Below are 27,553 nucleotides of genomic sequence, written 5' to 3' on the forward strand. Positions count from 1 at the left end.
CCACAAAATCCCAGAATGCTTTGCGCCTCGTTAGGCCAGAAGGTGACAGAGGACATCAAGGATGGCCGCTGCCTTTTTAACCCACCAGCAAAAAGTGCTGCGCCTTTACAAAAAGTCCCTGAGACACCTTGAGTCGTGGTGTATCTTTCGGTAATTTTGTCCCGGGTGGAAGTTGTTTGCGGACTTAGCTGGTGCTCTGTTTGCTAATGCAGCTAAGATTATAGCTAAGCTAACTGCTAGCTGGGTCGCTGGTTGCTCAAGTCTGACTGGAAAATTTACTACTTTTGCTGTAATTTATGACTTTTTCTATTCTGCGCTTCCAACAATAAGGTCATATATTTACTTCACTTCACGTGACGCATTGGCCTGTGTGCAATATATGCTCCTTATGTAGATATAAATGCTAAAGGTTAGCCTCCGTAATGCATAAAGCAGTGTCCTACCTTGTCCCTTAACTCAACTATTGTAAAGTTATTTTCTTGATACAAGGATCATAATTATTATACATTTGGCCTCATTTATTTATTCTATGCAATATCATTTGCTGCTCTTGTTGCTGTTCCTGTTGTCTTTAAAAGCAATGTAACTTGTGTGCTTTGTCATTTAGGGACAAATATCGCTTCTATGCCTGCCTGCTGCGCTCTCGCTTCGACGAGAACAAGAATGAAAAAGACATGATGAAGGCCACCATGATGCTGAAGGCGGGTGAGGAGGAGTTTTGGGACAAGCAGCATCCACAGCCCTACATCTTCCCCGACTCCCCTGGGGGGACCTCCTACGAGCGCTATGAGTGCTACAAGGTGAGGCGGGCGGCGTGGGACGCCAGTCTGCATTGCAATCTTTGACCCTCTCATGCAACTAAATTAGCTGACAACAATATTACAAACAGCACCGCTACACAGATAATATACACATAATATATCACTATATAGACCCCGTTATAACGTGTTTGGGTGCGAGTGCTAACTGGGAGCGCCAGTTAGCACTAAGAAAAGCATCTAAGAAAAACAAAAAAAGGTAGTGCCAAATCTATTCGTGGTGGTCCAAATTTTTTTGTGGCGGGCCACAGATAATGAATGTATGGGGAAAAACCTGGGCTGCCTGTAATTGTATGTTACTGCTCTCTGCTGGACTGTGTGAAAAGAACAAGCAAGAACATTTTCAAACACTTATGGTTTAATTAGAGATGCACGATATCTTTTTATTTTTTTTAAATAATCGATACTGATAACTTTCTGCCGTTCAAGAACGATATTGTACCGATAACTTTTTTATATGAACTTTTTCAAAATTTTATTTAAGTGTAATTTGTGCACACCTGGAGGTGTGGCCTCATTTTTTTGCCCCCATCGTGGAGCATTTGGCACAACTAGCACGCGGAATGTCTTTCCTCGTTTGTTTACAAGCGAGCTCAGGGGAAGTTACGACATGACGTTAACGTCACAGGCATGATTTGGTTCAATTACTCACCTGCACAGTACGGGTAATCTCGCCTCATTGGAGCGTTTTTTTAAAATGAGCCGTTATCCGAGGTATTTTTAATGTTATTGGATTTATCGGTGTGATGTCATAATTCCCTCATATAAACCTGATAATTATCGTGTTCCCCTATTTTTAATTCATTAGTGTTCCCTCGCTACATCGCAGTTCACCTTTCGCAGATTCACTCTTTCGCAGATTTTTTTTTAACTGCAATTTTGCATGTATGAATGCGCATTGTGTTCTGCGTCCTTGTGGTGTATTGGTGATCTATCTGTGCTCTGTAGCACATGTCTGTTATTCTATTCACTACTGCTACCAGTAGAGGGTGTTGTATATCATGTGAGAGTTGAAGACCTTCAGATATCCAGTGGTCTCAGTATGTCTAGAGCAACAACAGTCCTGATTGGCTAAGGGAGAACCCGCCCATTGCGTTCTGCATTGTGATTGGCTGTAGACCATTGCCAATCAATCTCCTTCGTGCAGGACTGCCTGTTTCCTGTTTCCTGCTAGCAGCTAACGATCATACTTGCTGAATGAAGGCAGAAGTTGCGCGGCTGTAGGGCGCTTGGAATACTGTAAATGAATCTTCAGTTCATGGAGGACGAGGAGGAGGAAGATGTTTTAAGGATACAAAAACGCTACAGCCTAGCGGCGCCAGGACAAGACGGAGGAGTGAAATATGTGTGAGCCACTTAATTTCTTGTCCAATCTTGTAAGTTGATCATTAAAATTCAAACGAAATGTGAACTTAGAGTGTTTAAACAAGAGAGAAATGTGAAGTGTGTGATGAAGGGTTTTGGAGCCTTAAAACATATATAATAATTGTACAAAAATATAGTTGGCTACTTCGCAGATTTCAATTATTGCAGGCCATTTTGGGAACCTACAGTATCCCCCGCAATAAACGAGCGAACACTGTATACTAATTTAACCAAAGTGAAATTCAAGTACAGTTTGTCTAATTGTTAGTTTAGTTGTAGATAAAATGTTTCTATTTTGTCCTTGTAGCTTCCTGAGTGGGTGCTGGATCAGTGGCACCCGTCAGAAAAGGCCATGTACCCCGACTACTTCTCCAAGAGGGAGGAGTGGAAGAAGCTGAGGATGCAGAGCTGGGATAAAGAGGTGGGAATCTCCAGGATGTAAAATCTTTCATCTGATGAATGGACCACCAAGTGTATTCCCATTGTTGCTTCCAGGTGGCCCAGCTGCAGGCTGAGACTCCGGCCGGTGGGCCCAAGACTGAAGCCCTCCCTCCGGCCCGCCAGGAGGGCAACCTTCCCCCTCTGTGGTGGCAGTACGTTACCCGCCCCAGGGAGCGCCCCACATAAACCCCACCGTCCCTCTCTCCCTTCGTCTGTAAAGACTCTCTGAAGAAGTTGTCTTGTGCACGTTTGATGGCTGAGAAGAGCACCCGATCCCCCTCAGCCCTTTTAGGTGTGTGGCTTCTTACCTGCTACTGTCACTAAATAAACATGGAAAGAAATAACTCCTCTCTTGTTTATGACGCAGATAACTTGTAAACTTGCAGATAAAATTGACAAAGGGAACACAGATTTCAGGTCAGCACTGTTCACACTGAGTGAATACATTCTGCTGCTGGTAGACTTTGAGGTGTACCACAGGGTGTCTTTCTGGGGCCTTTCAATCCCACCAGCAAGTTTCTGTGCCAACTTGAAGCCCTCATGGTGGGGGGAGGGGCTTTGTCGTGAGCTCGCAGTCGCTATGGAGACACCCACGACCTGAAGTTGTGCGGTCGCATCATCATGGAGACGGCCTTGAGGGAGTAGAAGTCCGAATCCTTCCAGGAGAACCAGATGATTCCGTCCGGCCCGAGCAGGTTCTGAGCCTTCAGAGAGTAGCGACCTCCCTGAGGACAAGCAGACGTCACGTGAGTGTTCTTGTTGTTCACTTTTCACGTCTCAAATATTGCATTTACCTTGTAGTAGACGCCGTTGAGGTTGGCGTAGAAGCACTGGTGGAACCACCATCCGCTGTGGCTGATCTCGGCGCAGACATTGCCCGTGTCTGGCGTGCTGAAGCCTTGCTGGTCGTGGTACCAAGCGAAGGAGTCCTCCACCGTCCCGCTGAAACCAGACACATGCAGGCGGTACTGGTTCTCCTCATCCTCGATCCTGCAAGATGGACACACCATCATCTCACCCTGCTCCCTGTCAAGATGTTATGGTAACCGCTATCACTTCCTGTTTTATGAAATGTTGTGGAAGTGTCCGCCAACCTGAAGTTGTTGTACAGGGCGTGGCGGTGGGCGTGGCTCCAGTCCTGCATGTCAATGCGGAGGCTGTAGTGACCTTGGTTGGACAGCAGGTAGAGCTGTTGGTTGCCCAGCCAGTGTTCCCCACGGGGTTCCCCGAAGCCGTCGCGGTACTCGGACCAGGCGCGGTTGAAGCTCAACAAGCCGTCGTGCCGCCTTTGGAGGACCGTCCAACCTCCACCTGGTGCACACGCAGAACCCTCAGAACTTCATGTAGGCACATAGAACCCTCAGTAGGAACCTTTGTAGGGTGTATCGATGCTGCATTAAGTATAATTCCACCTTCTGTCTCCATGTCGCAGTAGACTGGCGCGCTTGCACCCGGTGACAGGACGATGATGTAAACACCAGAATGTCGCACACCATTGAGATACAAAGACGCACAATCTGATGGACACATGGACACATGATGTCTGTCTGCAGGAGACACAGAGACATACGCTAATTAACGACATACTCGTCTCTATAGTTTTGCTGGTCACATGGTACCTGGCACCAAAGTGTCACGCAGGCCCAGCGGCCGGCCGGCGTGGGCGTCCTTGGCCGTGCAGCCCGTGCTTGCACTCACGTGGCGAACACCGTCCGACAGGTTGTGGACGTGTGCCTGCAGCTCATGCAGCAGCTCCGCGTGCACGTGCAGCAGCGCCCTGGCCTCGTTGTGACGCCCCTCCAGCGGGCGCAAACGCTGGTGAAAGGTCCAGTGTGGACGAGCGCTTTCTTCCCTCTGGGAGCCAAACTGACTGCTGTCATAATGTGTGGGATGTGCGAATGTGGAAGGCGTGAACTTGTCTAATCCTGTTAGCCCGCAGGGTCACGCGGGGCTTATCGGGTGTCCGTACAACAAGATGACGCCACAAACAAATCTTACCTGCATCTCCAGGACCTGGACTCGATGGCGGTGATTCCTCAGCTCTTCCTGTAGCTCCGACATGGTCTCCCTCATCTCCTCCACTTGCTCCTGGCGGTTCTGGTTCTCATGAAGCCAGAAGGAAACGTCATCCGAGCAGCGGAACATGTCGGGACAGCGATTCTGCGCCTCTCCGACCGGGGGAAGCGTTGTTCTCAGTCTGCAGTGACCGTCAGAACTTTGCTCACCACAGTGCGCCGCCGCACTGGCGCCAGGATGACCGGGGAGGTCGTGCCCGCTTGTGTCCAGCAAAGCCTCTTGGTGGGGGTCAATGGGTGTCTCTTCAAGGACACGAGAAGGATGCCAGTCTGCATCCTCATAGTTGTCCTGGTGTAGGTCTGCCCCTTCCACGTCAGCTTCTCTCAGAGTGTTGGGGTGGACGTCCTCATCGTGTCCAACGTCTGACCAATCAGAACCAGACGCAAGTCGGACATGTGGGCCAGTCAGCAGTACCATGGCCACGAGAAACTCTCTCACCTTCATCCTCTGAGCTTGACCTTTGAACTGCATGGAGTGTACAAAATTCACTTACACACAAAAAATATTAGAACAGTAAATATGGAAGTGCGCAAATTGACTTATGCACTCAAAATGCTAAAGTGCTAAGTTAATGTCTGATGTCAGTGTTTGTAAATAACGGACGTAATGATGTTATATTACATCATTAAAAATATAACAGTATAAAGACAGAAATATACAATGTATGTGTCCTGCCTTCAGGTATACCCTGTAAACTAGTTATCATCCATGTTCTACCTTATCCTGTTGAAGGGTACCATGTCAGCTGGAGCCTAGCCCAGCACACTTCGGGCTAGAGGCGGGGTACACCTTAGACTTTACGACAGTCAACCACAGGACACATAAAGAACCCATGCTAAACGTACGACTTTAATGGCCTAAAGTCATTATGACTAGTAAGAGTAATAATGGTGATGAATGACAGTCCTACCTGTGTGTGCACGGAGACGACTGAGGCCGTGTTAGTGTTAGCATGCGTGCATTCATCTCATCCCAACAATCCTCTCAGGGGATTGTCACATTGGAGCACATTTAATGAGATTATACGTCGTCCCTGAATCGCACTAAATGTTTCCAGCGCTCGCTGTGATGAATACGCCAAAGACGAAGGTACACGTGTGGATGTTTACCACACTTGTTGAGCCCTGAGTCTGGTGTGTGTGTGTGCGTGTGTCATCATCATGTTGTTAGCTTTGCTCTCCTGTCTGGACCTAATGGATGGAATGGAGGTTCAAGGTCTCCCCTAATGCCCCCTAATGGCGTTTAGCGTCCTGTTTGCCTTCCAGACGCTCCATTAGATGCAGAAAAGTCAAGCGAGACTGTCAAGAAGAGGGAAGTTTCATTGTGGCCTTGAGCTTTAGTGTGCTTTTAATGGAAACCACAGAAAAGTTGGCTGATGTGTTTGTTTTCGTAGTTGACCTTTTGACGCATCCTCTGTTGTCCACTGCGGCTGAGCATCCACTGAACACGAAGCAGGTGCGGCAGCGAGGAGGAGGGTCTACGGGATAGTGTGACGAGATGACGCCGGAGTGCTAATCTTTTTGTTTTGCAGCGAGACGTTGACATTTCATGGAGCGTACGGCCTTCCGAGGTGGCGGCTCGTCTTGCGTGCGATGTCAAGTCACCCGACCCGGCGTGGTGATTTGAAGCTTTTTTCTTTCCAGATAAGTCCTAATGTTTGTAGAAGAACAAACTTGTGACATGATGTTGTCTGGAATCAGAAATATCAGGGGTGCCCGATAGATAACCCAGAATAATAAAAAAAAAAAACGCTCCAATGACGCTTGATTACCCGTACTGCCCAGGTGAGCAAATCAAGCCCTCCTTTTTTCTCATGCCTGTGACCTTAGCCTGTTGTAACTTCCCCTAATTTGTAAACAATAGTGATGTGCGATACCACTGATATTGTTTCCCATTGTTTCCGATACTGTGCAAAATTAAGGCTGGCATCGGCGATACCGGTACTTTGCAAATTCACCTCATTTTAAAAGGTAGGGTATTTCATATCATAGCATTAAGAATACAAGGCATTTAATTCATGAAATAAACTATTACTTTAAATGAACACATAATTTATTTATTTAGTTTATACCCTGAAGTACAGTACAGGCCTAAAGTTTGGACACTCTTTCTCATTCAATGAGTTTTCTTTATTTTCATGACAATTTACACTGTAGATTCTCAAAACACGTGGAATTATGTACTTAACAAAAACTATAAAATATGGGAAAATAGTATGTTAATCACTAAAAAATGAAAATAAGTAAAATAGTAAAAGCACTCAAATAATAGATTACTTATTAAGAACTACTTGAATCACAACTTGAAACTTGAATCACAAGTCACACATGGCTGTGTTCACCATTGGTCAACATTTCAACAGACAAACGTTACCTCAAATGACTGAAGTATCAACAGTTTGATTCAGGAATCGATTTCAGAGCATGAAGAGCTAGTATCGCAAGTATTGATCACTAGTAAACAAACATTCACTTTCCGAGTAAGACATTTTCCGTGTTAGTTGTACCAAATGCTATGCGATGAGGGGAAAAGCACACAAAAAAACCTTATCAGGCAACTGAAACGCCGGCACCATGGTGTTTGAAAAATGCAAAAGGTTTGCCAGAAACCTCGGTTGCGTCACACCGGCTGCTCGGAGCGTGTGCCCGAATACAGTGCACCTTGCAGGGGTACAGCAGGTGGCTCCTCCCCCTCTATACTCTGGTTCTCCAGGTAGTAGTGGTGTGGTTGTAGTCATGTTATCATATTTCATGAGGACCAATCAACAAATCCTCATTAGTTCCAGTCCTTCTTACCTCCAGGTGTGCACAAACTAGACTTACATCTACATTTGTAAAAAGTAGATAGAAAAAAAGTTATCGCTACCACATCGGCCTTGAGAGGCAGAAAGTTATGGGTATCGGTTTGAAAAAAAACAAAAGATATCGTGCATCCCTAGTAAATATGATGACTATTGAAGTTAGCGCATGTTGAAGACTTAATTATCACTGTATGAATGATTGTGATGGCCCTGAAGATGTTTGTGTGTGCAGGATTTTGGCTGACCTTTAATGGATTGGAGGCATCAACAGGAGGTAATGATGTCATTGTGTGTGTGTGTGTGTGTGTGTGTGTGTGTGTGTGTGTGTGTGTCCTTGGATGGCGGGTATATAAATTGGATGCGCATCTTAACAAAAATCGTCTTCGTCCAGACGCTCCAGCACAAGACCAACAGCGTGGTGAGTCCCTCGCGTGTCTTTTTATTGGGATTTTTGACTTGATTGGCATTTATTTATGGTGGCGATGCATCTTTCCTTTACATTTATTATCTTATTCAACTTTTTCAGCACGTGATAAGACTTTATCTTCACTAAATGTACCTTCACTAAAGCGGGTAGTATTTGGTTGTTGTTTAAAACTGTTTTCATAGCTTTTGAATGTAAAGTCCTGCTTTTCGATGCTTTTTTTACTCCTGTGTAAAAAAATTAATCCGATCGATGATAAACTCATTCAGAAGACTTATTGACATGATAAATGTTTGTGATCACATCTTCTGTCTTATGTGTGACGACAGGAGAATGTGTCCTGCGTGGCCATTGGCGGTGGCGTTGCTGGTGGGCGTGGCCACGGGATCTGCCAATCAGTGCTGGGAGAATTCCATTTGTCAGGAGGTCCACTCGGAGAGCAGCGTGATGGTAACGTCAGGGTTTCTCATACATTTATTCATCATATAATATAATACGACATGGAATATTGGTGATAAGACTGATTATGCTGTAAAAACAAAATGGACCACCCCTACGCCCCCGCCCACAGGAGTGCATACAGCTGTGTCGTTCCGACCTCAGCGCCGAGAGGCCGCAGGTCCCAGGTGACGCCCACCTGCAACCGCTCCCTCCTCCCGAGTTTCCACCTCCACTCCCGCTTTCCAAGCGCTCCTACTCCATGGAGCACTTCCGCTGGGGGAAGCCCGTGGGCCTCAAGCGGCGCCCCATCAAGGTGTACATCGCCAACGACGTGGATGAGGAGTCCAAGCAGGTTTTGAGGAGGCGGGAGCCGGCCGAGGGTGAGGAGCTGGAGGAGGATGTGGAGCAGCATCATCTCCCAGGGGGCGTCTACCAAAAGAAAGACGGCACCTACAAGATGAGGCACTTCCGCTGGGGCGCCCCACCGGCTGCCAAACGCTACGGTGGCTTCATGAAAGGCTGGGACGAGCACAGCCAGAGACCGCTGATCGCGCTCTTCAAAAACGTCATCAACAAAGATGGCGAGCAGCACGAGTGACACCATGAGGCGCTTACTGTGTGTCAAATTCAAATTAAATCTCATATTTTTGTCAATATGTAATACTTATGATTAAAAATTTTAATGAGATTAATCAGTTTTCCAATTAATTTGTCACGATTAGTCACCATTTGCAACTATGTGTGAAATATTTACTGTATTATTTGTGTATTTTATTGCAAGAAAGACAGGACAGGATTATGTACATTTGTGTGTATTAACAGCTCCAAATGGACTGAACATTTAAATCACGCTAAAAGATAGTGTAACCAGTGAGTAATTAAAACAGAGTCCTGATAGCAGTTTACTATCAATCCAGATTTAATTATTTGCTGGACTGAAATGCATCTCTTCTTTTGCTTTACAAACTAGAACTTAGCGAACATAACATGCATGGACAAAACATCTCAATATAACACACAAAGGAAAATAAATATACACATATACATACATATACAATGTTGACTGTCCCTTAAACTGTCCTGAGCACAATTTAACATTTGCTGGCCAGCATACAAAATTAAAGAGTCTATAGAGCTCTATACATGTATATATGGGCTGTGTATGAAGGAATGAGTGTGTGCTGTGGTGCCTGGGATGCTCCAGCAGCGGCAGGATGGTGACGATGATGATGACAAGGAGGTGGATGGTGTCCTCTTCCTCCACTGTAGCCAACAAGGAACAGCAACAGTCGCTCACATCCAATTCGCTAGCAGGAAAACAGCATAAAGTCATGCAGTGATGGATTGAGCAGACAGGCCTGGCACACACAGGTGGCTCTCCTACACACTTTGACCATGTGCGAGCCTACAGCGCTCACTAGGGCACCATGGTAACCAATTAACGACTGTCGCAATACTGTCGTAAAGATGTCCATTTCTTATAAAGACAATCCCATACAATTATAATAAAACAACGAATGTATAAAATTTAGTAGCACCTTATTTAACTGATAACGACAGTGGCATTAATCCCTGAACATTACCTATAGAAAAATAACATTTCTTTTAATCGCACAAAACACAGCTGGGTTACAGAAGCACACACGTCTGAAAATCCATTTACCTTACACGTGTTTCTTTAATTGCAGCGACACATTTGAATCGTACATACGGCAATGAGGGGTTGCGTTCAAAGACACCACATCAGTTAAGTTGACTGCATGTTTTGAGTTTATTTTCTAGGATTTCCGAGCATACTTAAATGCAGTAAATTGTACTTGCTGCACAAAGTGAGAGATAACAATATCCACTTATTGTTTTTTATTGTTATTTAGATCACACATACACGCATAACAAAGATTGTGATTTTCGTAGTGTCCATGAATGCATCTCGGTCGTCTCGTGACAATGACAATGAGGAAGTGTGGTTCCGGGGAGGACTAGAGAGGTGTTTGGAGTTGGACATTCATATTTGGTGTTGGAATTGTACTGCTGTTGATGTGTTCTGGTCAGAATAAAGTTATTAAAGAGCGGCAGACACCGTGTGGGGAAGCTACACTCTGCCGCCTTCTGTCGTCATAACAGAGAGGCGTGGCTTGCCATGACAGTTATGCGTTAATTAAGCTTAAAAAAGGTAACGTTATTAATGAAATAAATTAGTTACCACCGTTAACACGCTATTTTTTATAGAATAACTGGGTGTTTCCCTAATGTCCAACCGATCATGCAATTTAATTAAATGTTAATATTTTCTGACTTCCTTCACTGACCACGTTCTTGTGCTAAATCTTTACAATTTGTTCGCTAAAGCATTTATCCAACAATTCATCCTGAAAGAGGAAAATAAAGCTTTTGAAAATGTATTATTGCACTGAACGCCAGCAGGGGGCAGTATCTCACAGGCGGCCCCGGCTCTTCATCAGGACCACTTTATTATGTACTGCTTTAACGCTCCACTAGGGGGAGCCGGTTCCAACGTCTACCTTTTAAATCAGTGGTTCCCAAACGTTGTACCCAAGCCATGTACCCCCTACCCCTGCACACTTAAAAAAACATATACCTCTTTATCTGAATTAAGCTGAACTATTGAACATAATTAACTGGTTAATGAATTTTATAGTAATGCCGAGTAAAAAATGTGTATTTTGTATGGTGATATTTTGATAACGTTAGACATCCATCCATCCATTTTCTATACCGCTTCTCTTCTTTAGGGTCGTGGGGGCATGCTGGAGCCCATCCCAGCTGACTTCGGGCAACAGGCAGGGCACACCCCGGACTGGTTGCCAGCCAATCACAGGGCACATATAAACAAACAACCATTCACGTTCATAACTATGGACAACTTAGAGTCGCCAATTAACCTAAGCCGCATGTTTTTGGATGTGGGAGGAAACCGGAGTACGTGGCGAAAACCCGCACACGCACGGGGAGAACATGCAAACCCCACACAGAGATGCCCAACGGAGATTCAAACCCAGACTGCCAACGTTAGACATGAGCACTGATAAATACATAAGTAATCATCCTACATGTCTTTTATTCCAGTCTGATGTTGGCATCCTTCCATTTGAATGGCTTCAATTTGTGCAGAACTTTTTTCGTCCACTCACGATTGCAGGTGACCAGTTCAGGGTGTACTCTCACCCAAAGTCAGCTGGGATAGGCTCCAGCATACCCCCGCGACCCTAGTGAGGGCAAGCGGCATAGAAAATGGATGAATGGACGATGGCTATGGTTTAAGCCTGCAGATTCATTTCATGCCAAATTCAAGGAGAACGTTTAACAATCATGATAAAGCAGCATCCTACCACGGAGTATGAGGGCCACTTTGGAAAAAAAAATCGGGATTTTGAGAATAAAGTCGGAAATTTACGAGAAAAAAAGTCGGAATATTACCTTTGCCCAAGGCCAAAGTTCACATAAGTCTCACCTTTTCAGAGCTATTCTTGTAAATTTACAACTTTATCCCCGTAAATTATGTATTTAATTCTTGTAAATTTACGAGAATAAATTCGTAAGTCTTTTACTTTATTCTTGGAAATTTCCGAGAATGGTCAAACATTTACGAGAAAAAATGTCGTAATATTACCTTCGCCCAACGCCAAAGGTCTATGAAAACGGGTGACTTATGTGGAGGGGGCGGAGTAAGGAAGGCAGAAGTGAGATGATGCTAACCCATGCTAATCTGTTTCTGCTCAACTGCTCTGTTTTGCTGCCACGTTATAAATAAAAGCTTGCCTGAAGGAAGAGGAAAGTTTCCTGTGCTCTATTTTCCCTGTGACACGTACGACACCATCACACCTCATATTACCTCTTTATTCTCATGAATTTACGACTTTATTCTCGTAATATTAGGTCTTTTTTTGGGCTAAATTCACGAATTTATTCTCATAAATTTACCACATTATTCTCGTAAATTTATGACCTTTTTTCAATTAAATTTATGTTTTTTTCTCTTAAATTTACGACTTTAATCTCGATATCTCAGATGAATTTTTCTTCATGTGCCCCTAATACTCGGTTGTAGTATCCCAAGTACAAAAATATGAAACCTTTAAAAAGAAACACTCTTAAGTGTACAAAATAATCATCAAACTTATTTATTTGTTCACACGTGCACACGCAGCAATAAACAACTTCATGTTCCGTGAGGCGTTCAGGCGCCCTTGTAGCTGTGAGTTTTAGGTGCCATTTTGTTTTTCATTGTTATTCACATACCCCCCATGACAATTGTTGTACCCCTGGGGGTACGCGCACCCCACTGTGTGAACCTAGGTTCTAAATGTTTATGGTTGTTAAGTGTTTCAAGAAAACCACACATTATGTTATTGCTAAGGGCTAGCATGCACTAAAAGAGGAACAACAGGACGTGTCCTTCCATCATCTTCAATAAATAAAACGTGTGTCAGGACCTCTTTCGATCACGTGATACATCTGCATGATGATTTTCGATGACAGATGAAAACTTTGCTTCCTGTCTCGTGACAAAGTGCGGAGTGTTTGTGCAACTTGTCTGAACGTGACTTCAAGTGGTCCGGTAAAATCCTCTCATTATCAGAAAAGTCGTTTAGCGTCAATCACAGCGGAAGTCATGCGGCGGGCCCTTCAATATAAAACTCGCATGTGAGGCGAGGCAACTGAGAAGTTCTTTTTCTTTTGACAGGCGTAACCGGAAGTGTGTAGTACTAAGTACGTAACTTGACGTGATTGGCTTAGAAGGAGCGCATCGACGAAGGAGACCTCCAGTGACGGGAAGTCTCTCCAGGTCTCAACTTTGTAAAAACTTTTACACACATTAATTATTATTAAACCTTTGTGAGTAGAGATGCCGAGCAGCGACTCCCCGGCTGGTTCCGACGGGATGTTCTGCAAACTGATGGACGAGGAGGACGAGTTAGACCGCAGTCCAGATGTGCAGCTGAACGGTAAACACTTTGTTGGACACTCTTGATGTCGCAACACGGACATCACGAGAGGAGACCGCATTTGGCCTATGAAAAAACTGTTGTTGAACGCGTGTCAGAGGTCAACAAAAGTGTGCTTTTGGCATGAAAATAACACAGCAAGGCTGAACTAATACCTTCCTAATGATGTCACCCGTCGAATGAAGTGTCAGGCATCCAAATTGTTACAGTCGCCCCCTTCTCTTCCCTCAGCCCACCCAATGAGACCCCTGACGGCCGGCCGGCCCGGGCCGTACCGCCTCGCCACCATCTGCTTGGCTACGCTTTGCGGCGTCCTGCTGATCTCCATCATCGCCGTCAGCGCACACTGTGAGCACGCCGCCTTCAGGGACCCTCGTCGGTCAGAGTGTGGCGGGGGTCAAAATGAAAGCAAGAAATGTGCATCTTCCGCTGCAGGGGTTCTCAGCTGGTCTCCCGTGCCGCTCTTCACGCCGCCACACGCCTTTAAAGACGTCAAAGCAAAGCGCGTTTATTTTTCCAAATAGCTACACGTCATTTTGTTTAGTCATTTTGGATTAAAAAAATAGCTATATTTACATTTTTATTCCATTTAATTCATTTGAATATACATGACATGAAAATAATGATATCATATCGACATTTCATCGATCCCAGGGTCACTTAAACATGGCAGGCATGCAATCCAGGAAAAAATAAGGTCAAAATTTGATAAAATAGTAAAATATAAAATAAAATAAAATAAATATAAAGGTGTGAAAATAAGTGTAATGAATGCAAACTAAATATATGACTAAATATCAATATTTTCTTCTTAATGTGAATATGTTTTCATTTACATAATGATATATATCTAACATATTTTTATTCCTTTTTTTTACAATTATCTTAAAATAATTAAAACATATATCATTTTGAACAATTATTTGAATTTCTGATGTTTTTTAAATCAGTTATTCATTTATGTCTGTATATTTATACAGTATATGATATCAATAAGTAATATTGATTTATTGATCCGGAGGTGAATTCAAAGATCCTGCAGATGATGTGTATGCAAACCAGGAAAAATAAAATCGTATAATACAAAATAAATATAAAGGTGTGAAAATAATATTTAAGTGTAATAAATAGAAACTAAATATGACAAAATATCAATATTTTCTTTTTAATTTAATGTAATATATTTTTATTGACATTAAATATATATATATATAGAATATTTTGGTTAAAAATAATTCTTAAATTTTAAATACATATAATTGAACTTTAATTATTATTATTTTACATTATTCTTGTTTTTGAGAGTAATTATTAGTGTTTTGTATATGATATATGTACTGTATGTATAGGATAAGTGCTGTTGTCTCATGCGCAGACAAGAATAAAGCTGCAGGTGGCGCTGCAACGCAGAGCGTGGACGCTCTGAGCGCCGCCATCAGCAAGCTGCAGCAGGAAAAGGCAGCGCTGCAGAGCAAACTGGCCGCCAGGACCGCCGCTGCAGGTAGAGGGCACCACGCGGGGTCACCTGGTGTGAACGTGTATGTCAAAGATTGTGCGTCTCAGTCTCAGGTCCGCATGCGGTCGCGCCCACGGTGTCCATCGTGTGTCCGATGGAGTGGCACCTCTTCAACGGCAGCTGCTACTTCATCTCGCGGGTGTCCAGGGATTGGCCGGAGAGCAAATCCTACTGTGAGAGCAAAGGAGGTCACCTGGCCATCATCGTCACGGAGGAGGAGCAGGTGCGGTCCGATCCAAGCCTGTTGGATCAGAAGATGTGATGCAATGAGGCTGACGAACACGCACATGCGTGTGTGTGTGTGTGTGTGTGTGTGTGTGTAGACGTTCCTGTGGGATCAACTTCCCAGAGGCCATTGGAACGCGTACTGGTTCGGGATCACCGACGGCCACACGGAGGACCAGTGGACCTGGGTGGACGGGACGCCACTGGTGGGAGGGTCGGTACCGTCCGGCAGCTAGAAGGGGACAGGGTGGGACTGGGGTCACAGAAGGAACGACCTCTGGGCCTCACATGGATGCTTTTGGGTTTGCTCTTCTAAAAGCGGTGTGTGTGTGTGTGTGTGTTTGTGTGTGTGAAGCTTCTGGGAGGAGGGAGAACCCAACAACCACATCGACGAGGACTGCGGCTACATGGTGAAGACCCGCGTCCTGGAGCGCGTGGCGGTCCGAAGCTGGTACGACGCCCCCTGCAGCATGTACCGCCCCTTCATCTGTGAGATGGAGATGGGCGGAGCTCGCAGCACCGCCCTGCCTCACTGAAGGGGGGGTGGGTGCCGTGGAAATGTACGTCATCACATCAGCAGGACTTTTATACTCTGTCACCTTCATGTTGTACATGAATAAAACCATCGTCCTTCATGGCGTCATTGAATGTTTTCACAATGGTTTCGATGCGTCCAGAAGTGTGGTGCAATTATGACATTTCATGGGAATTTACGGGTCGGAAAACGAGGCATGCTGGAAAAATCTGACATTTGTGGAACGTGGAAAATATTTAGCCTGCATGTTTTCATGTTGGAAGTGTTTGATGCGTTGAAAAATGTCGGGAAATGACATTTGATGCAAAATTGTGGGACGGGAAATGTGGAATTACGGGAAAATCTGACATTTTTGGATTGTGGAAAATAGTCAACCTGAAAATTTTGATGTTGGAGGAGTTTGAATGGGTTGACAAATGTTGGAAAATGACATTTAATGGGTCAGAAAATGTGGAATCTTGGGAAAATTGGACATGTTTGGAATGTGGAAAATAGTTATCCTGAATGTTTTGAGGTTGGAAGTGTTTGAATGGGCTTAAAAATGTGGGAAATGATATTTAACAGGGATTTATGGGGCAGAAAATGTGGAATTTTGAGAAAATCTGACATTGCAGTGGAGTGGAAAGCGGAGAATAACTGAATGAATTATCATGTAAATCAGGGCTCTCCAAAGTGCGGCCTGGGGGCCATTTGCGGCCCGCAGCACAGTCAAAAAATGTAATTTAACAAGGAAACTTTAACAAGGAAAAACAAAAAACAACAGCAGCAAAAATGGGAAAATCAATCAAAAGTCAGAATATTAAGAAAAGATTTGTAATCTAGCAAAGAAACTTAGTTTGGGGGAAAATAAATAACATGGGAATAAAGTCAAAATATTAGGAGAAGAAAGTTGAAATATTTGGAAAATTACAGCAGAAATTTTACCGGAGTAAAGTCAAAATATTAAGAGGGAAAAAAAGTGTTGCAATTTGGTTCAAATAAACTTGTAAAATGAGGAAAAACATCATTTCAGTAACAATGTTGAAAGGAAGAGAAAATACATGATTGTTTTAAAAGATAGAAAGTTATAATTATGAGGAGAATATTTACAAGAGGAAAGTTGAAATGAAATAGTTGGAAAGTAAAAAAAAAACAGCAGAAATGGGAAAAAAGAAGTCATAATCGAATTAGGACCAAAAGTCGCAATTTCACAAGAATAAACTCTTGTTATTATGGAAAAAAGTCATTTTTAGGAGCATTTCACCTCCAGCTTATTCCAAAGCTGAAAGGCAGCTTTTTCTTGAGCTCCGTATAACGTCTTAGCACATCTCCATGTGTCGCTTTGCTAAATATCAAAGTGGCAGAGTTGCATCCTTTCATTTTCAGTACGTGGCCCTCGCTGGAAAAAGTTTGGACACCCACACATGAATGATCTTCAGCAAGAACATCATAATAACACGTTTTGTCATCCAGAACAAAAAGCCAACAGGCAGGCCGTGTTTTCTGGAACTATATCAACTTCTTAGCATGTCTGCATGGCTTAGCTTTAGCCTGTGTGTAAAACACAGAAAAAGACCCTGACATCCTTTGATCTTTGGAGTTTGGACACACCCACCCTCATGAGACTTGTTGCCCAGGCCTGCGCCGTTGCTCGTCTTAGCCAGCAGGGGGCGGTACAAGCAGCCAGCTACTCCATCAGTGTGAAGGCCACGGAGGTCACACAAGGGAGGCACCGTGTGAGACAAACGTGTCCACACTTGACTTACTCTGCATGTTTGACTAATTGTCCACTGGGGTCAACGGGGAGACATTGCAGGTGAAACGCCGCTGATGGCCTGACCAAACGTAGCGAGCCTTCCACCCTAGCCAGAGCCGGCGTTGGTCCAACATGGCTGCCGCCAGCGAGGCATTTAGGTCCTTAGCGGCAAAGTTTAAGGTTTGATTCCTGATCCACTTCGCTGTGTGTCAGGAGTGACGCACGTTTGGCCCCGCCTGCTCTAATTCCCTAACGAGATTGCTCGTCCCCGGATATCCCATTAGACCCCGATTAAGCGAGCTCAGCTCGTTAGCGCTGACAAATGGACACCCACCCCCCACCAACAAATAATGCTCCCAGACGAGCACATCAAAAACGGGGAGTTACCGTAATGTCTGCAATATGTGCAAACGTGCAACTGGTAAATGTCCTAAATGAAAAAAATGTGGGAAAATGACATTTAATGAGAATTTATGAGGAATTTCAGAAAATTTGGATATTTTTGGAATGTGGAAAATAATTACCTTGAATGTTGTGATGTTGGAAGAGTTTGAATATGTATGACAAATATGTACAGTTATGGTTTTTTACAGCCGTCACAGACGTGCTGATGTACTCCTGTTTGTTTCTGTTGTTTTGTTCTTGTTGTCCTGGTCGCTCTCATTTTTGTCCCCCGCTTATCCCTGCACCCCCCTCTCTGTTTTCTTTTCTCTTCTTGTCTATCCCCTCCTGCTCTGGTCCGGCCGCTCCAAATTTGCATAACAACAACAAAACATCAAAGTCAAATCAATGCTGTATAACAGGGGAAGTGTATCGCACACTTTTCCCTGGCAGAGTAAATCTGTTGATCACGTGATCATTTAGACCAGGGGTCTCAAACACAAGTTACCTGGGGGCCGCTGGAGGTGGAGTCTAGTGAGGCTGGGCCGCATCGAGTATTGGGAGTAGGGCTGGGAATCTCGGGGTACCTCACGATACGACACGCGATACATGGCTCACAATAACAATGATATCTTGATACAGTAATAGGCTGAATCAAATAAATAAATAATTTCACAGTTTATATTTTGCTGCATTCAGCTGGGATAGGCTCCAGCTTGCCCGTGACCCGAATGAAGACAAGCGGTATAGAAAATGGGTGGGATTTTTTGACCACATTTTGAAGTGACTCACTCACTCTTAGTTGAGTGTAGGCTTACAGTATGCGTGCATCCTACGCGTAACACCGACTTGTCGCAGGCCGTATTGCACTCATCTTTGAAGACAAGTCGCGGACCGCAAAATGTGACTTGGTGGGCCGCAAATGGCCCACGGCCCGCGTGTTTGAGACCCCTGATTTAGACCAATAATACCACCTGCCCGGGTGGCTGGACAGGACAAAAACAAGGAAGAGTTTGAATGGGTTCGAAAATGACATTTGATAGGAACTTATGGGTTGAAAATGTGCAATTCTGGAAAAATCAGACATTTTTGGAATGTGGGAAATAATTAGGCTGAACATTTTGATGTTGGAGGGATTGAAAAATGTGGGAAAATAGCTATTATGATGTTCTTAAAAGTCCTAAATGTGTGTCTGTACATGATGTGTCCCGCGATGGACAGGTGATTAGTCCAGGGTGTACCCAAAGGGGCTCCAGCTAGACCCAAATGAGAACCAGCGCTAAAGAAACTTGGATGTTCTCACACTGATGTTCTCCTGGAGTTTGTAGAACTTTCCTTGCCTCTCATTCTCTCACATTTCACGTCCACCTGTCCCCCTTTCTCCTCCCTGCGGGACGACCTCATGACCTGCTTTCCTCCTCCTCCCACCTCCCAATCGGTTTACCCTCCTCGCCACGCTCCCGCTCGCTCTCCTCGCCTCTCTATTTCCATCTTTGAGCTTTATCCCTTCATCCCTGATCTCCTTCATCCCCTGCAATCCTCATCTGCGAGCGACCAGAGACCAGGAGACTCTTCCACCAGCGAGCAGTCGGCGGGGGAGAGCGCGTCCGAGCAGCCAGCAGTCGCATCCTGGGATTGTGGACAACCTCGACGAGCTGTCGAGGACGGACGTTTGCGAAGGTGAGCGTGGTCTTCTTCTCCTCCTCGCGTTGCTCTTCACTTTGTAGTCACTGATTGGTGGAACACCTCCGTGCTCCTCACTTCCTGCTTTTGTTGGACAAGCAGTCGCATCTTCACAGCACACGATGTTCTAGTGAGGGACAGCTCTGGAAGTTCTTCTGCAATAAGAACCTCAGGCAGGACGTTCTTTGGCGCACCTCGAGCAAGTTTGCAACAAACGTACAAGGCTTAAAACTCTGCTTTTGTTTGATGATGTTCCTCCACAACCGTCGTCCTGCCTCCCTTATCCCGGCGCAAAGAGCATCCAGTAATCGGATGACAGGAGATTTGACCGCTAAAGCTTCCCATGAGATCTCCTGAAGGATTTAAAGCCTGGTAGCGGCACACCTTCATCCCCTTTGCCACCTTCCCGCCTTGTGTCCTCCACACGGCGTCCCGTCACCGCCTTCAGGCTCTCGATCATCATGATGTGACATACAAGGTCACAGTGTGGCGTGCAGGCAGGAGGTCGTGGACGGCAAGGATGCTAATGAGCAGAAATATCCAAAGTAGCTCATTTTATTATTTTTTAAAAAGCCATGATTACGAGGTAGACGATTAGATGTTACATTACTTTGCGTCGTCCAGTGTTGGGCAAATTTTTGTTAAAAAAGTAATCAGTTATAATTACTTTCCGGAAAAAGTAACTCCTTCATAAATGTAATAAGTTACCAGTGAAAGTAAATGGAAAACCTTCAAATATGCAAAAAAAATATGCAATGTTTCATGAGATTAGAGTTAGGACGAGCTCATGACTTGCAATTCTCTACCCAGACACGAGGGGGCAGCCACCATAACTCCTGCTGACTCGCTGTTTAGCTTCCTGTGTGGTAGTCGTCAACAACGGCGACTGATCCAGGTTGATATTGATATCATTGCATAATAACATGCCACATTTCACTTAGCACTGACCTACATTAGCATCTTTAATGCACCAAACGTATCAAAGTGTCATTTTTCTCGACGTGGTCTTTGCTGGAAAAGGTTTGAGGTCCTGTTAGGGCAAATAAAAGTCTGTCTCAGTCAGGACACCCGGTGGAAAGTTGTCCTTTCAGCATCCTAGCGCGGCGGCAGCGCTAACAGCATTAGGGGGATTACAGCAGTCAGGTATGCGTCTAATCTTTCATGTTCCAAGGTGTTCTGGATCAGCGTATCCAGGTCACAGTGATGCCATCTTTGGGTCATGTGATGATGATGGGCGGGGAACGTCTTCTCATTTCCTGTCCCGTGTCTGTCTCCCTCTCCTTTTTCCCAGTTGTACTTTTGGTTTTCTGCTGCTAGCGCCCCCCAGCAACTGTTGCCATGGCAGCTGAGAAAGCTGAACTGGATGCACTGAAAAAGGAGTGCGACGGCCTCCGCGCCCAGATTGAGGTGAGCGCCCCGCTTTTGTTGCAAACGAATAAATCAGTAAGTAAAACGCCGTCCGCCGCTCGTCTTTCTCCTTCTGACAGACGGCCCGCAAGGCCGTGAACGACACCAACATGTCGGCGGCAGCGAGCAGCGTGGCGTCGGTGGGTCGTGTTCAGCTGAAGCAGAGGAAGTCGCTCAAGGGTCACCTGGCCAAAATCTACGCCATGCACTGGTCAGCTGACTCCAGGTGAGCCTCGCTGCCTTCTCATTAGTCCTGGAATACAAAGGGGGAGGAGCCACGGAGGTGGTCAGTAATAACAGACTGTAGCGGTTGTGGACATCTGGGGGTCCTATACAGGATTTGGAACAAAGATTTTCCATCAGTGTTCGGGGCGCCCCCCCAGTAGCAGCCACTTAGGTCGGCTACGGATGATTCCCGCTTTTTTATTTGTGATAAAAACGCCTGTTGCTCAAAAAGTCCATTTTTTTCTGCAGAAAAGCCATGTCAGTAATGCCAGCCGGTAATCATTCATAAATAATAATAATAATAATAATAATAATAATAATAATAATAATAATAACGCAAGCGCATGTGCGCACACTGCATGATAAAACAATGTAGCAATAAAAGGAGCTGCGTAAAAAAACAAAAACCAACCTGTCCCTGATGCCCTCCCCCAGCGGGAAGAGACGGATACCTCCTTTGTTTATATTAGCAACACGATACAGCTTCCCATCAAGTGGAGCAAATGTGAAAATAAAAAGATGCTAGGCTAAGCTAAGTAGCGTAACTTTCTCCCACAGGCAAATGGTGAGTGCATCACAGGATGGCAAACTCCTGGTGTGGGACACCTTCACAGGGAACAAGGTGAGTCCGTAAGGGTGGGGCTGGGGGGTTGCAATGAAGACACTCAAACACCAGTCCCCATCACGGTGATTCCTAGCTGGTTGCTGTGCCGCTGAAGTCTGCCTGGGTGATGAGCGTGGCCTACGCCCCGTCCGGTAACTTGGTGGCCAGCGGGGGTCTGGACAACATTTGCACCGTCTACAACATCAAGGCAGCCAGCCCCAAGACCCTCAGGGAACTGGACGCCCACACAGGTGACGCCACCCGACACGCCGCCGTTTTGCTTCCTTGCCAAGACGCTGAAAGTGTAACGACTTCCTTCGGTTGCTAGGTTACCTGTCTTGCTGCCGTTTCCTCAGCGACACGGAGATCATCTCAGCCTCCGGCGACACCACCTGGTCAGCTTGGTGGCTTGTACGTGAGATGTGAGCTTGGCTATCACTAACTTCCTGTTCTTGTTCAGCTGCCTGTGGGATCTGGAGACGGGAAAGCAGAAGATCGTCTTCACCAATCACATCGGGGACTGCATGTCTCTGGCTTTGTCCTCCGACATGAACACCTTCATCTCTGGGGCCTGCGACTCCCTGGCCAAGCTGTGGGACGTGCGGGAAGGCACCTGTAAGCAGACATTCATCGGACACACCAGCGACATCAACGCCATCGCGGTGAGGAAGCCTCCGCCCGCTTCGCGTACTTTGGAGGACGAGTCATCACATTACGTGTGCTCTTCCCTCCCCGCTGCAGTTCTTTCCCAGCGGGAACGCCATCATCACAGGCTCGGACGACTGCAGCTGCAAGATGTACGACCTGCGCTCCGACCAGGAAGTGATCGGCTACCAGGACAGCAGCCTGAACGCCGGCGTCACGTCCCTGGCGCTGTCCAACTCGGGCCGCCTCATCTTCGCCGGCTACGACGACTTCAACTGCCACATTTGGGACTCTCTGAAGGGGGAGAAAGTGGGTGAGTGGTCCTCGTGTAACGAATGCCAACCTCACTCCCCGACGCCTTATGAGCAGCGCTGGAAGACGAGGTGACAGCTCGGGCTTGTAGCTCGTCGGCTAGCGCTGCTCAACTGCTCACTTAGTGGGGAGGGGTGGACCCGGGTCTGATCCCCGGCTGGTGTGTGGGTGACAACTGCGGTGAAGGTACAAAATGAGAGTGAGGTTTGGGGGGGTGAGTGTAATGGATGCCAGCCAAAGTACGTTGATAAACCTCATTCCCTGATGCCTGATGAGCAGCGCTGGACGACGAGGTGACAGCTCGGGCTTGTAGCTCGTCGGCCAGCACTACACAACTCTCATTCAGTGGGGGTGGGGGCACCCAGGTGGGAGGGCCGAATTACGTGAGTGACGTTCACTTGCCACCGCGTCTCCTCCCTCACGCCTCCGCCCTTGTCCTCGTCTCCCCGCAGGCGTGCTGTCCGGTCACGACAACCGCGTGAGCTGCACCGGCGTCCCCGAGGATGGAATGGGTGTCTGCACGGGATCGTGGGACAGCTTCCTAAAACTGTGGAACTGACAGGTCCCGGCTGGGAATCCCGTCGGGAGAGGGAGGAGGCGAGGAGGACAAGGAGGCCGGTGGTGTTTGAGGAGGAGATTCCATCATGAGTGTCCTCCCTCTCTCGTCCTCACTGAGCTATGCAAAACACAGAAGGTTCTTTCATAGGCGGCATCAGGACATCCGTGCAGGCGTCTCTTGAATGAAATCATTATTAAAAGCAGTAGTGAGCAGAGAATAAGCTCGTACTGGAGCCATTAAACACACATTTAGATTGTTGACAATAAAAAAGAAACTCCTGATGGCGACTGAACAAACTAGCACAAAATGTTCTTTTTGTTTTGTGGAGCAGCCCTGCAGCGCGGTGATGTCATAGAAGCACGAGACGTACATTTGTGTCTGATAGAGACAGACGGTAGCAGGGACACTTCTTGTACAGTGGACTGCACTTCAGTGTCTTCAAAACTAGACCCCCCCCTCTCTTACTGTGCAGAACCAATGATAAGCAGACGAATGAAGGGTCAAAGTTCATGCCAGGCCACCATTTTGTAGGACTTTTACGCGTGTGCAATTCCTCTGTAAAAACAATCTTTCTAATAAATATAGAATTCTGCATTAACACAAGTGTGTGTGTGTGTGTGTGTGTGTGTCTTATGTCAGAAACTGGACTCCCTCATGAATATTCATGAGGACAAGCTTTGTCAACGAATGACAGGAAGCTTAAAAATGATTTTAATTAGCTTAAAACATAAAAGATGAAAGGGTGACGTAGCATTGGAGATGAAACCTAATAGAAGTCTCAAGTAGCACTCTGTGAAATAAATGTGACCTCCCCTTACGTGTTCCTTAATCTCCAATTATGAGAAGGAATAAAACTCACACTTCAACTGACAAGGTTGACAGAATGTGTTAAAAAATATGTCAGACAGAATAATTCTTCGGACATCTGAGCTGTCTCTCCTAATGTTCACCTGTGACTTCCTGACCAGAAGGAGAGAGTCGGCCTTGATCGATAGTCCACTCTGCCTTCGGTAGCTGTCTTCCTCAGCGCCATCTTAGCTGACGTGGTAGGACCCTCATCAGCACCGCCTTCTGGACAAAATAGCACATGCGCTCCCAGCATAGCACGTGCTCTCTGACTGCTGGTTATGTCAATGCACTTTATCTTGACCTGTTTCTGTAACCTACTGAAATAAATGTTCATCCATTCAGTTAACAAATTAGTAAAACAGTATTTCTATAACCTACTTCTTAGAACTATTTACTCACTCAGCTAACAAGTTAATAAAATAATGTTATCCTACAATTGACCCCCCCCGCTTGTCGCTTCTCACTGCCGGCAACACCAGTGTGGAACAGAGTCCAGCCCCTCTCAAGACTGGTTCCAGACCCTTCCTGTGCGTCGAGATGAGTCCAACTATATCAAGCCGGATCTCCTCCACCTCGCGCACCAGCTCTGGCTCCTTCCCCACCAGAGAGGTGACATTCCACGTACCTGGAGATACCTTCTGCAGCCGAGGATCAGACCTCAAAAGGTCCCCGCCTTAGGCAGCCAACCAGCTCACTATGCACCCGCCCCCCCTTTGGCCCAAACATGAGTGGTGATCTCATGCGAGGGGGGGATGATGAGGATGATGATGATGATGATGATGAATTGTTTGATCCCTAACTACTCTGGCGTCACACTTGAAGTCATTCCAGCCTTGTGCAGGTATGCTATCTTGTCATGTTTTCTAAGCCACAAAGGAGACATCGTATAACGTGAGGCGCAGGTTGATGAAGACCAAAGCACATCTCCATCTCATCTCCAAGTGTGATGACGTCCCTCGGCGATGGAAGAAGATGGCAGCACATTCCCAACAAAAGCACATGAATCCAAGTTGAAGATCATCTTCACACAAAAGTCCCAAGAACATCTGGAGGTGCAAACAGTCCATGTGAGCTAACTCACTGTGTGTGGCTGCTGCGTCTCACTCAGCCTTCAGCCGTCATCTTCTGAGAGCTCGGCACCGCCAAACGGTAATCGGCTGAAATGAAAGAGAAACGAGGTGAAACGGACTTTTTCCTCACGTCACGCTGTGTTTCTATGTGAGAGTGTGTGCTCTGTCTCTGTGGATCTTTGAGTGTTTGGCTGGAGGTCAACTAAAACATGGCTGCACCTTTGCACCGAGAAGAAGAAGAAGACAGACAACATGGGCGTCCTTCACCTCGTCTGTTTCTGTGACGCTTGACGACAACGACGACGACGACGACGACGACGGCCGCCAGGAGGACCGTCGCTGCCACGGCGACGCTCAAGTTGTCTGTTGAGAGCAAAAAGCACAACTGGAGTGACAAAGCATGAAGAGGAAACCTTCATTACTACTTTGCATGCAAACGTCAACCGTTGTCATGGTGACATGGATCAATAATGGTGACAGTTGGACTTGTGATGGGAAACATCTCCAATGTGCAATTCAACTAAATGTGCCTTTCTCACCTTCATGGCTGGCGTTGCTCAGGATGCTTCTTCTCTCCAGCTTGGTGACGATGTCCTCCTCCACGCCAGACAGCTGAAACACACATTCGTACTTGCCCTCCACGTCGGCCGTCACCTCCACTTTCAGGTCCGACGACATCTGGAAGGTTCCGTCGTGGTTGGGGAGCATCTCTCCGTGCTCCACGTCCTCGTGGAGCTCCTCGCCGTCTTTCCTCCAAAACAGGTCGGCTCTGTCGGGGTAGAAACCCGTCGCCAAGCAGCTGACCGGAGAGGACGGCGTCTTCTGGAGGAGGTACACCTCTGGAAGCTCTGCACAGGAAGTGACGCCACGTGTGGACAGAGGACAACGTGGAGAGAAGGTGTGAATGAAGGTAAAGATGGAGAGAAAAGGAGAGAATGAGAAAAGAGCAGAAAGAGACAGAGTGTAGGTTGTAATGCTAGTAATGTTCCTACGGGGGGCGTGCTAACATGGTTACAAAGGTGAAAGTACATGGTGTGCTTCTACCTGTTCTCATAAGGACGTCCCTCCCATAGTTCACATACTTCTTCAGGTAAGAAGGACACACCTCAGTATAGTAATACTTATGGTGGTCTAGTTGAGGTTTGTTCTGGTCCAACTTGAGTTTGTTGGGGAAAGCTTGTTGTTTTGCTGCGGTATATGTCCATGTCTTCATGTCCAACGATATGAAGTCTTCTCCATCATAACTTATCTGATGCCAACCATGAACCTCATCAGTCTCATCATCCCATTCACATGCAGACATCCACTGGACAACGTGAACACCTGAGAGAATGACACAAAGTGTTGTAAAGCAGAGTGAAACCTCATCACCATCACACACACACACGTCAATCATGTCTTTTTGGAGGTCATGATGGGATGGACAGAGACAAGGTATCAGTGCAGTAATGTGTGTGTTTACTACAGTATAAAAAGAGTACATCAAATAGATTTTAATAGTAGGAAGTTCAACATAAACAAACCTCCAGTTTGGTTGAAAAGCTTCTTAAGAACTTCAATGTTGTTTTTGTTGACCTGCTCACTAACAACATTTTTCTCTGTCTGTATCTGCCAGTAATGTGGATCCTCTGCTGTGATTTTGTTCATCCAGTCCTGTTTGGCTTCTGCTCTCCTGCTGTTGCTGTCATAGTGAACAACCTGAACTTCATCAACATAACCAACACTCACAAACTCTGGGAAGTTTGGAACTTGAGAGGACGCAGCGTGTGAACCACTGAAAGAAGAAGGGTAACACTTGACAATAATGTACACAAAATGACAGTAGCGCACCTACCTAAGGAACGCATCTACCTAACCCTAACCTTAACCACTACTCAGTAAAGAAAATTGACTTACCAGGCGCTACGCTGTGTATTTGCACGGCCAGAAGAAAGAATAAAAGCAAGTTCGTGATGTCAGTGCAAAATAAAAAGATGTTTGCCACTTTTAATCCCGCACAGAAGGACAAAAGTGACGAACACTCGCTTGACTAGCAAACATGACAAACATACAAGGAAATGTGGCGGTCTTTTAAAAATGCTCCACCTGAGCCAATGAGAGTTCAGCATGCTGGGAACGTCACCTGTTACTCAGGGAACACCAAATTGAATTCGGAGACAAAAAGTCCACCGAAGTGGACTCACTAGAGAGCCCCCTTGTGGCCACGTCAGGTAAACACTTGAGTGGCTTTTCTGGGAAATCACGTGACCAAAAAAAAAAATGAAGTTTCAGCCAAACTTGAAAAAGTAAATAAAATCTTGCCTCGGGCGCCATAAAGAAACAGTCATACTTATGAAGAAATGACATCTGGTTTTAAAATATATACCAGCCACGTCAAAAAAATAGAATATTGTGTAAAATTAATTTTCTTCCATAATATCATAAAAAAATCAACCGTCATCTATCCTAGATTTATTACACATCAACTGATGTGTT

At 45.8% G+C, this 27,553-nt stretch overlaps 6 protein-coding genes across 28 annotated transcripts; 4 read left to right on the forward strand and 2 right to left on the reverse strand.

Moving 5' to 3' along the window:
- Nucleotides 1-5: 5 nt before the first annotated feature.
- ndufb9 (NADH:ubiquinone oxidoreductase subunit B9) lies at nucleotides 6-2,968 on the forward strand. Its single transcript, XM_054763143.1, has 4 exons — nucleotides 6-150; nucleotides 608-800; nucleotides 2,491-2,604; nucleotides 2,679-2,968. The coding sequence occupies exons 1-4, from the start codon at nucleotides 62-64 to the stop codon at nucleotides 2,808-2,810; spliced, it is 528 nt and encodes a 175-aa protein (XP_054619118.1). The 5' UTR covers nucleotides 6-61; the 3' UTR covers nucleotides 2,811-2,968.
- On the reverse strand, nucleotides 808-5,690 carry LOC129172904 (ficolin-1-A-like). 2 transcript variants are annotated; one of them, XM_054763117.1, is made up of 7 exons: nucleotides 5,611-5,690; nucleotides 4,623-5,165; nucleotides 4,244-4,478; nucleotides 4,037-4,171; nucleotides 3,719-3,935; nucleotides 3,419-3,614; nucleotides 808-3,349 (listed from the first exon to the last, which is right to left on the reverse strand). In XM_054763117.1, the coding sequence occupies exons 2-7, from the start codon at nucleotides 5,142-5,144 to the stop codon at nucleotides 3,203-3,205; spliced, it is 1,452 nt and encodes a 483-aa protein (XP_054619092.1). In that variant the 5' UTR covers nucleotides 5,145-5,165; nucleotides 5,611-5,690; the 3' UTR covers nucleotides 808-3,202. The 2 variants fall into 2 exon arrangements, with proteins under 2 accessions (XP_054619092.1, XP_054619091.1); XM_054763116.1 differs by lacking the exon at nucleotides 5,611-5,690 and having other exon boundaries at nucleotides 4,623-5,187.
- LOC129172907 (pro-opiomelanocortin-like) lies at nucleotides 2,811-9,011 on the forward strand. Of its 19 annotated transcripts, XM_054763138.1 has the most exons (8): nucleotides 2,811-2,916; nucleotides 2,992-3,666; nucleotides 3,736-6,155; nucleotides 6,232-6,317; nucleotides 7,733-7,774; nucleotides 7,892-7,918; nucleotides 8,254-8,374; nucleotides 8,496-9,011. In XM_054763138.1, the coding sequence occupies exons 7-8, from the start codon at nucleotides 8,258-8,260 to the stop codon at nucleotides 8,961-8,963; spliced, it is 585 nt and encodes a 194-aa protein (XP_054619113.1). In that variant the 5' UTR covers nucleotides 2,811-2,916; nucleotides 2,992-3,666; nucleotides 3,736-6,155; nucleotides 6,232-6,317; nucleotides 7,733-7,774; nucleotides 7,892-7,918; nucleotides 8,254-8,257; the 3' UTR covers nucleotides 8,964-9,011. The 19 variants fall into 19 exon arrangements, with proteins under 19 accessions (XP_054619113.1, XP_054619112.1, XP_054619108.1 ...); XM_054763137.1 differs by having other exon boundaries at nucleotides 6,232-7,774; XM_054763133.1 differs by having other exon boundaries at nucleotides 7,892-8,374.
- A 4,113-nt stretch (nucleotides 9,012-13,124) lies between these two features.
- Nucleotides 13,125-16,553, forward strand: LOC129173502 (CD209 antigen-like). 2 transcript variants are annotated; one of them, XM_054764493.1, is made up of 6 exons: nucleotides 13,125-13,332; nucleotides 13,564-13,680; nucleotides 14,708-14,833; nucleotides 14,896-15,071; nucleotides 15,172-15,287; nucleotides 15,429-16,553. In XM_054764493.1, the coding sequence occupies exons 1-6, from the start codon at nucleotides 13,233-13,235 to the stop codon at nucleotides 15,607-15,609; spliced, it is 816 nt and encodes a 271-aa protein (XP_054620468.1). In that variant the 5' UTR covers nucleotides 13,125-13,232; the 3' UTR covers nucleotides 15,610-16,553. The 2 variants fall into 2 exon arrangements, with proteins under 2 accessions (XP_054620468.1, XP_054620469.1); XM_054764494.1 differs by having other exon boundaries at nucleotides 15,172-15,320; nucleotides 15,429-15,536.
- Nucleotides 16,554-19,238: 2,685 nt separating this feature from the next.
- On the forward strand, nucleotides 19,239-23,762 carry LOC129173500 (guanine nucleotide-binding protein G(I)/G(S)/G(T) subunit beta-3-like). Its single transcript, XM_054764488.1, has 9 exons — nucleotides 19,239-19,404; nucleotides 20,699-20,814; nucleotides 20,895-21,040; nucleotides 21,598-21,661; nucleotides 21,738-21,894; nucleotides 21,972-22,038; nucleotides 22,104-22,305; nucleotides 22,385-22,601; nucleotides 23,053-23,762. The coding sequence occupies exons 2-9, from the start codon at nucleotides 20,746-20,748 to the stop codon at nucleotides 23,157-23,159; spliced, it is 1,029 nt and encodes a 342-aa protein (XP_054620463.1). The 5' UTR covers nucleotides 19,239-19,404; nucleotides 20,699-20,745; the 3' UTR covers nucleotides 23,160-23,762.
- On the reverse strand, nucleotides 19,947-27,143 carry LOC129173501 (class I histocompatibility antigen, F10 alpha chain-like). 3 transcript variants are annotated; one of them, XM_054764492.1, is made up of 7 exons: nucleotides 26,975-27,143; nucleotides 26,602-26,852; nucleotides 26,123-26,401; nucleotides 25,618-25,926; nucleotides 25,346-25,441; nucleotides 25,090-25,165; nucleotides 19,947-24,963 (listed from the first exon to the last, which is right to left on the reverse strand). In XM_054764492.1, exons 2-6 carry the CDS (start codon nucleotides 26,723-26,725, stop codon nucleotides 25,113-25,115), a joined length of 861 nt encoding a protein of 286 aa, XP_054620467.1. In that variant the 5' UTR covers nucleotides 26,726-26,852; nucleotides 26,975-27,143; the 3' UTR covers nucleotides 19,947-24,963; nucleotides 25,090-25,112. The 3 variants fall into 3 exon arrangements, with proteins under 3 accessions (XP_054620467.1, XP_054620464.1, XP_054620465.1); XM_054764489.1 differs by having other exon boundaries at nucleotides 25,298-25,441; XM_054764490.1 differs by lacking the exons at nucleotides 19,947-24,963; nucleotides 25,090-25,165 and having other exon boundaries at nucleotides 25,188-25,441.
- Nucleotides 27,144-27,553: the final 410 nt, after the last annotated feature.

This window comes from Dunckerocampus dactyliophorus, chromosome 20 (genome assembly GCF_027744805.1).
Source record: "Dunckerocampus dactyliophorus isolate RoL2022-P2 chromosome 20, RoL_Ddac_1.1, whole genome shotgun sequence".
Taxonomy (NCBI): domain Eukaryota; kingdom Metazoa; phylum Chordata; class Actinopteri; order Syngnathiformes; family Syngnathidae; genus Dunckerocampus; species Dunckerocampus dactyliophorus.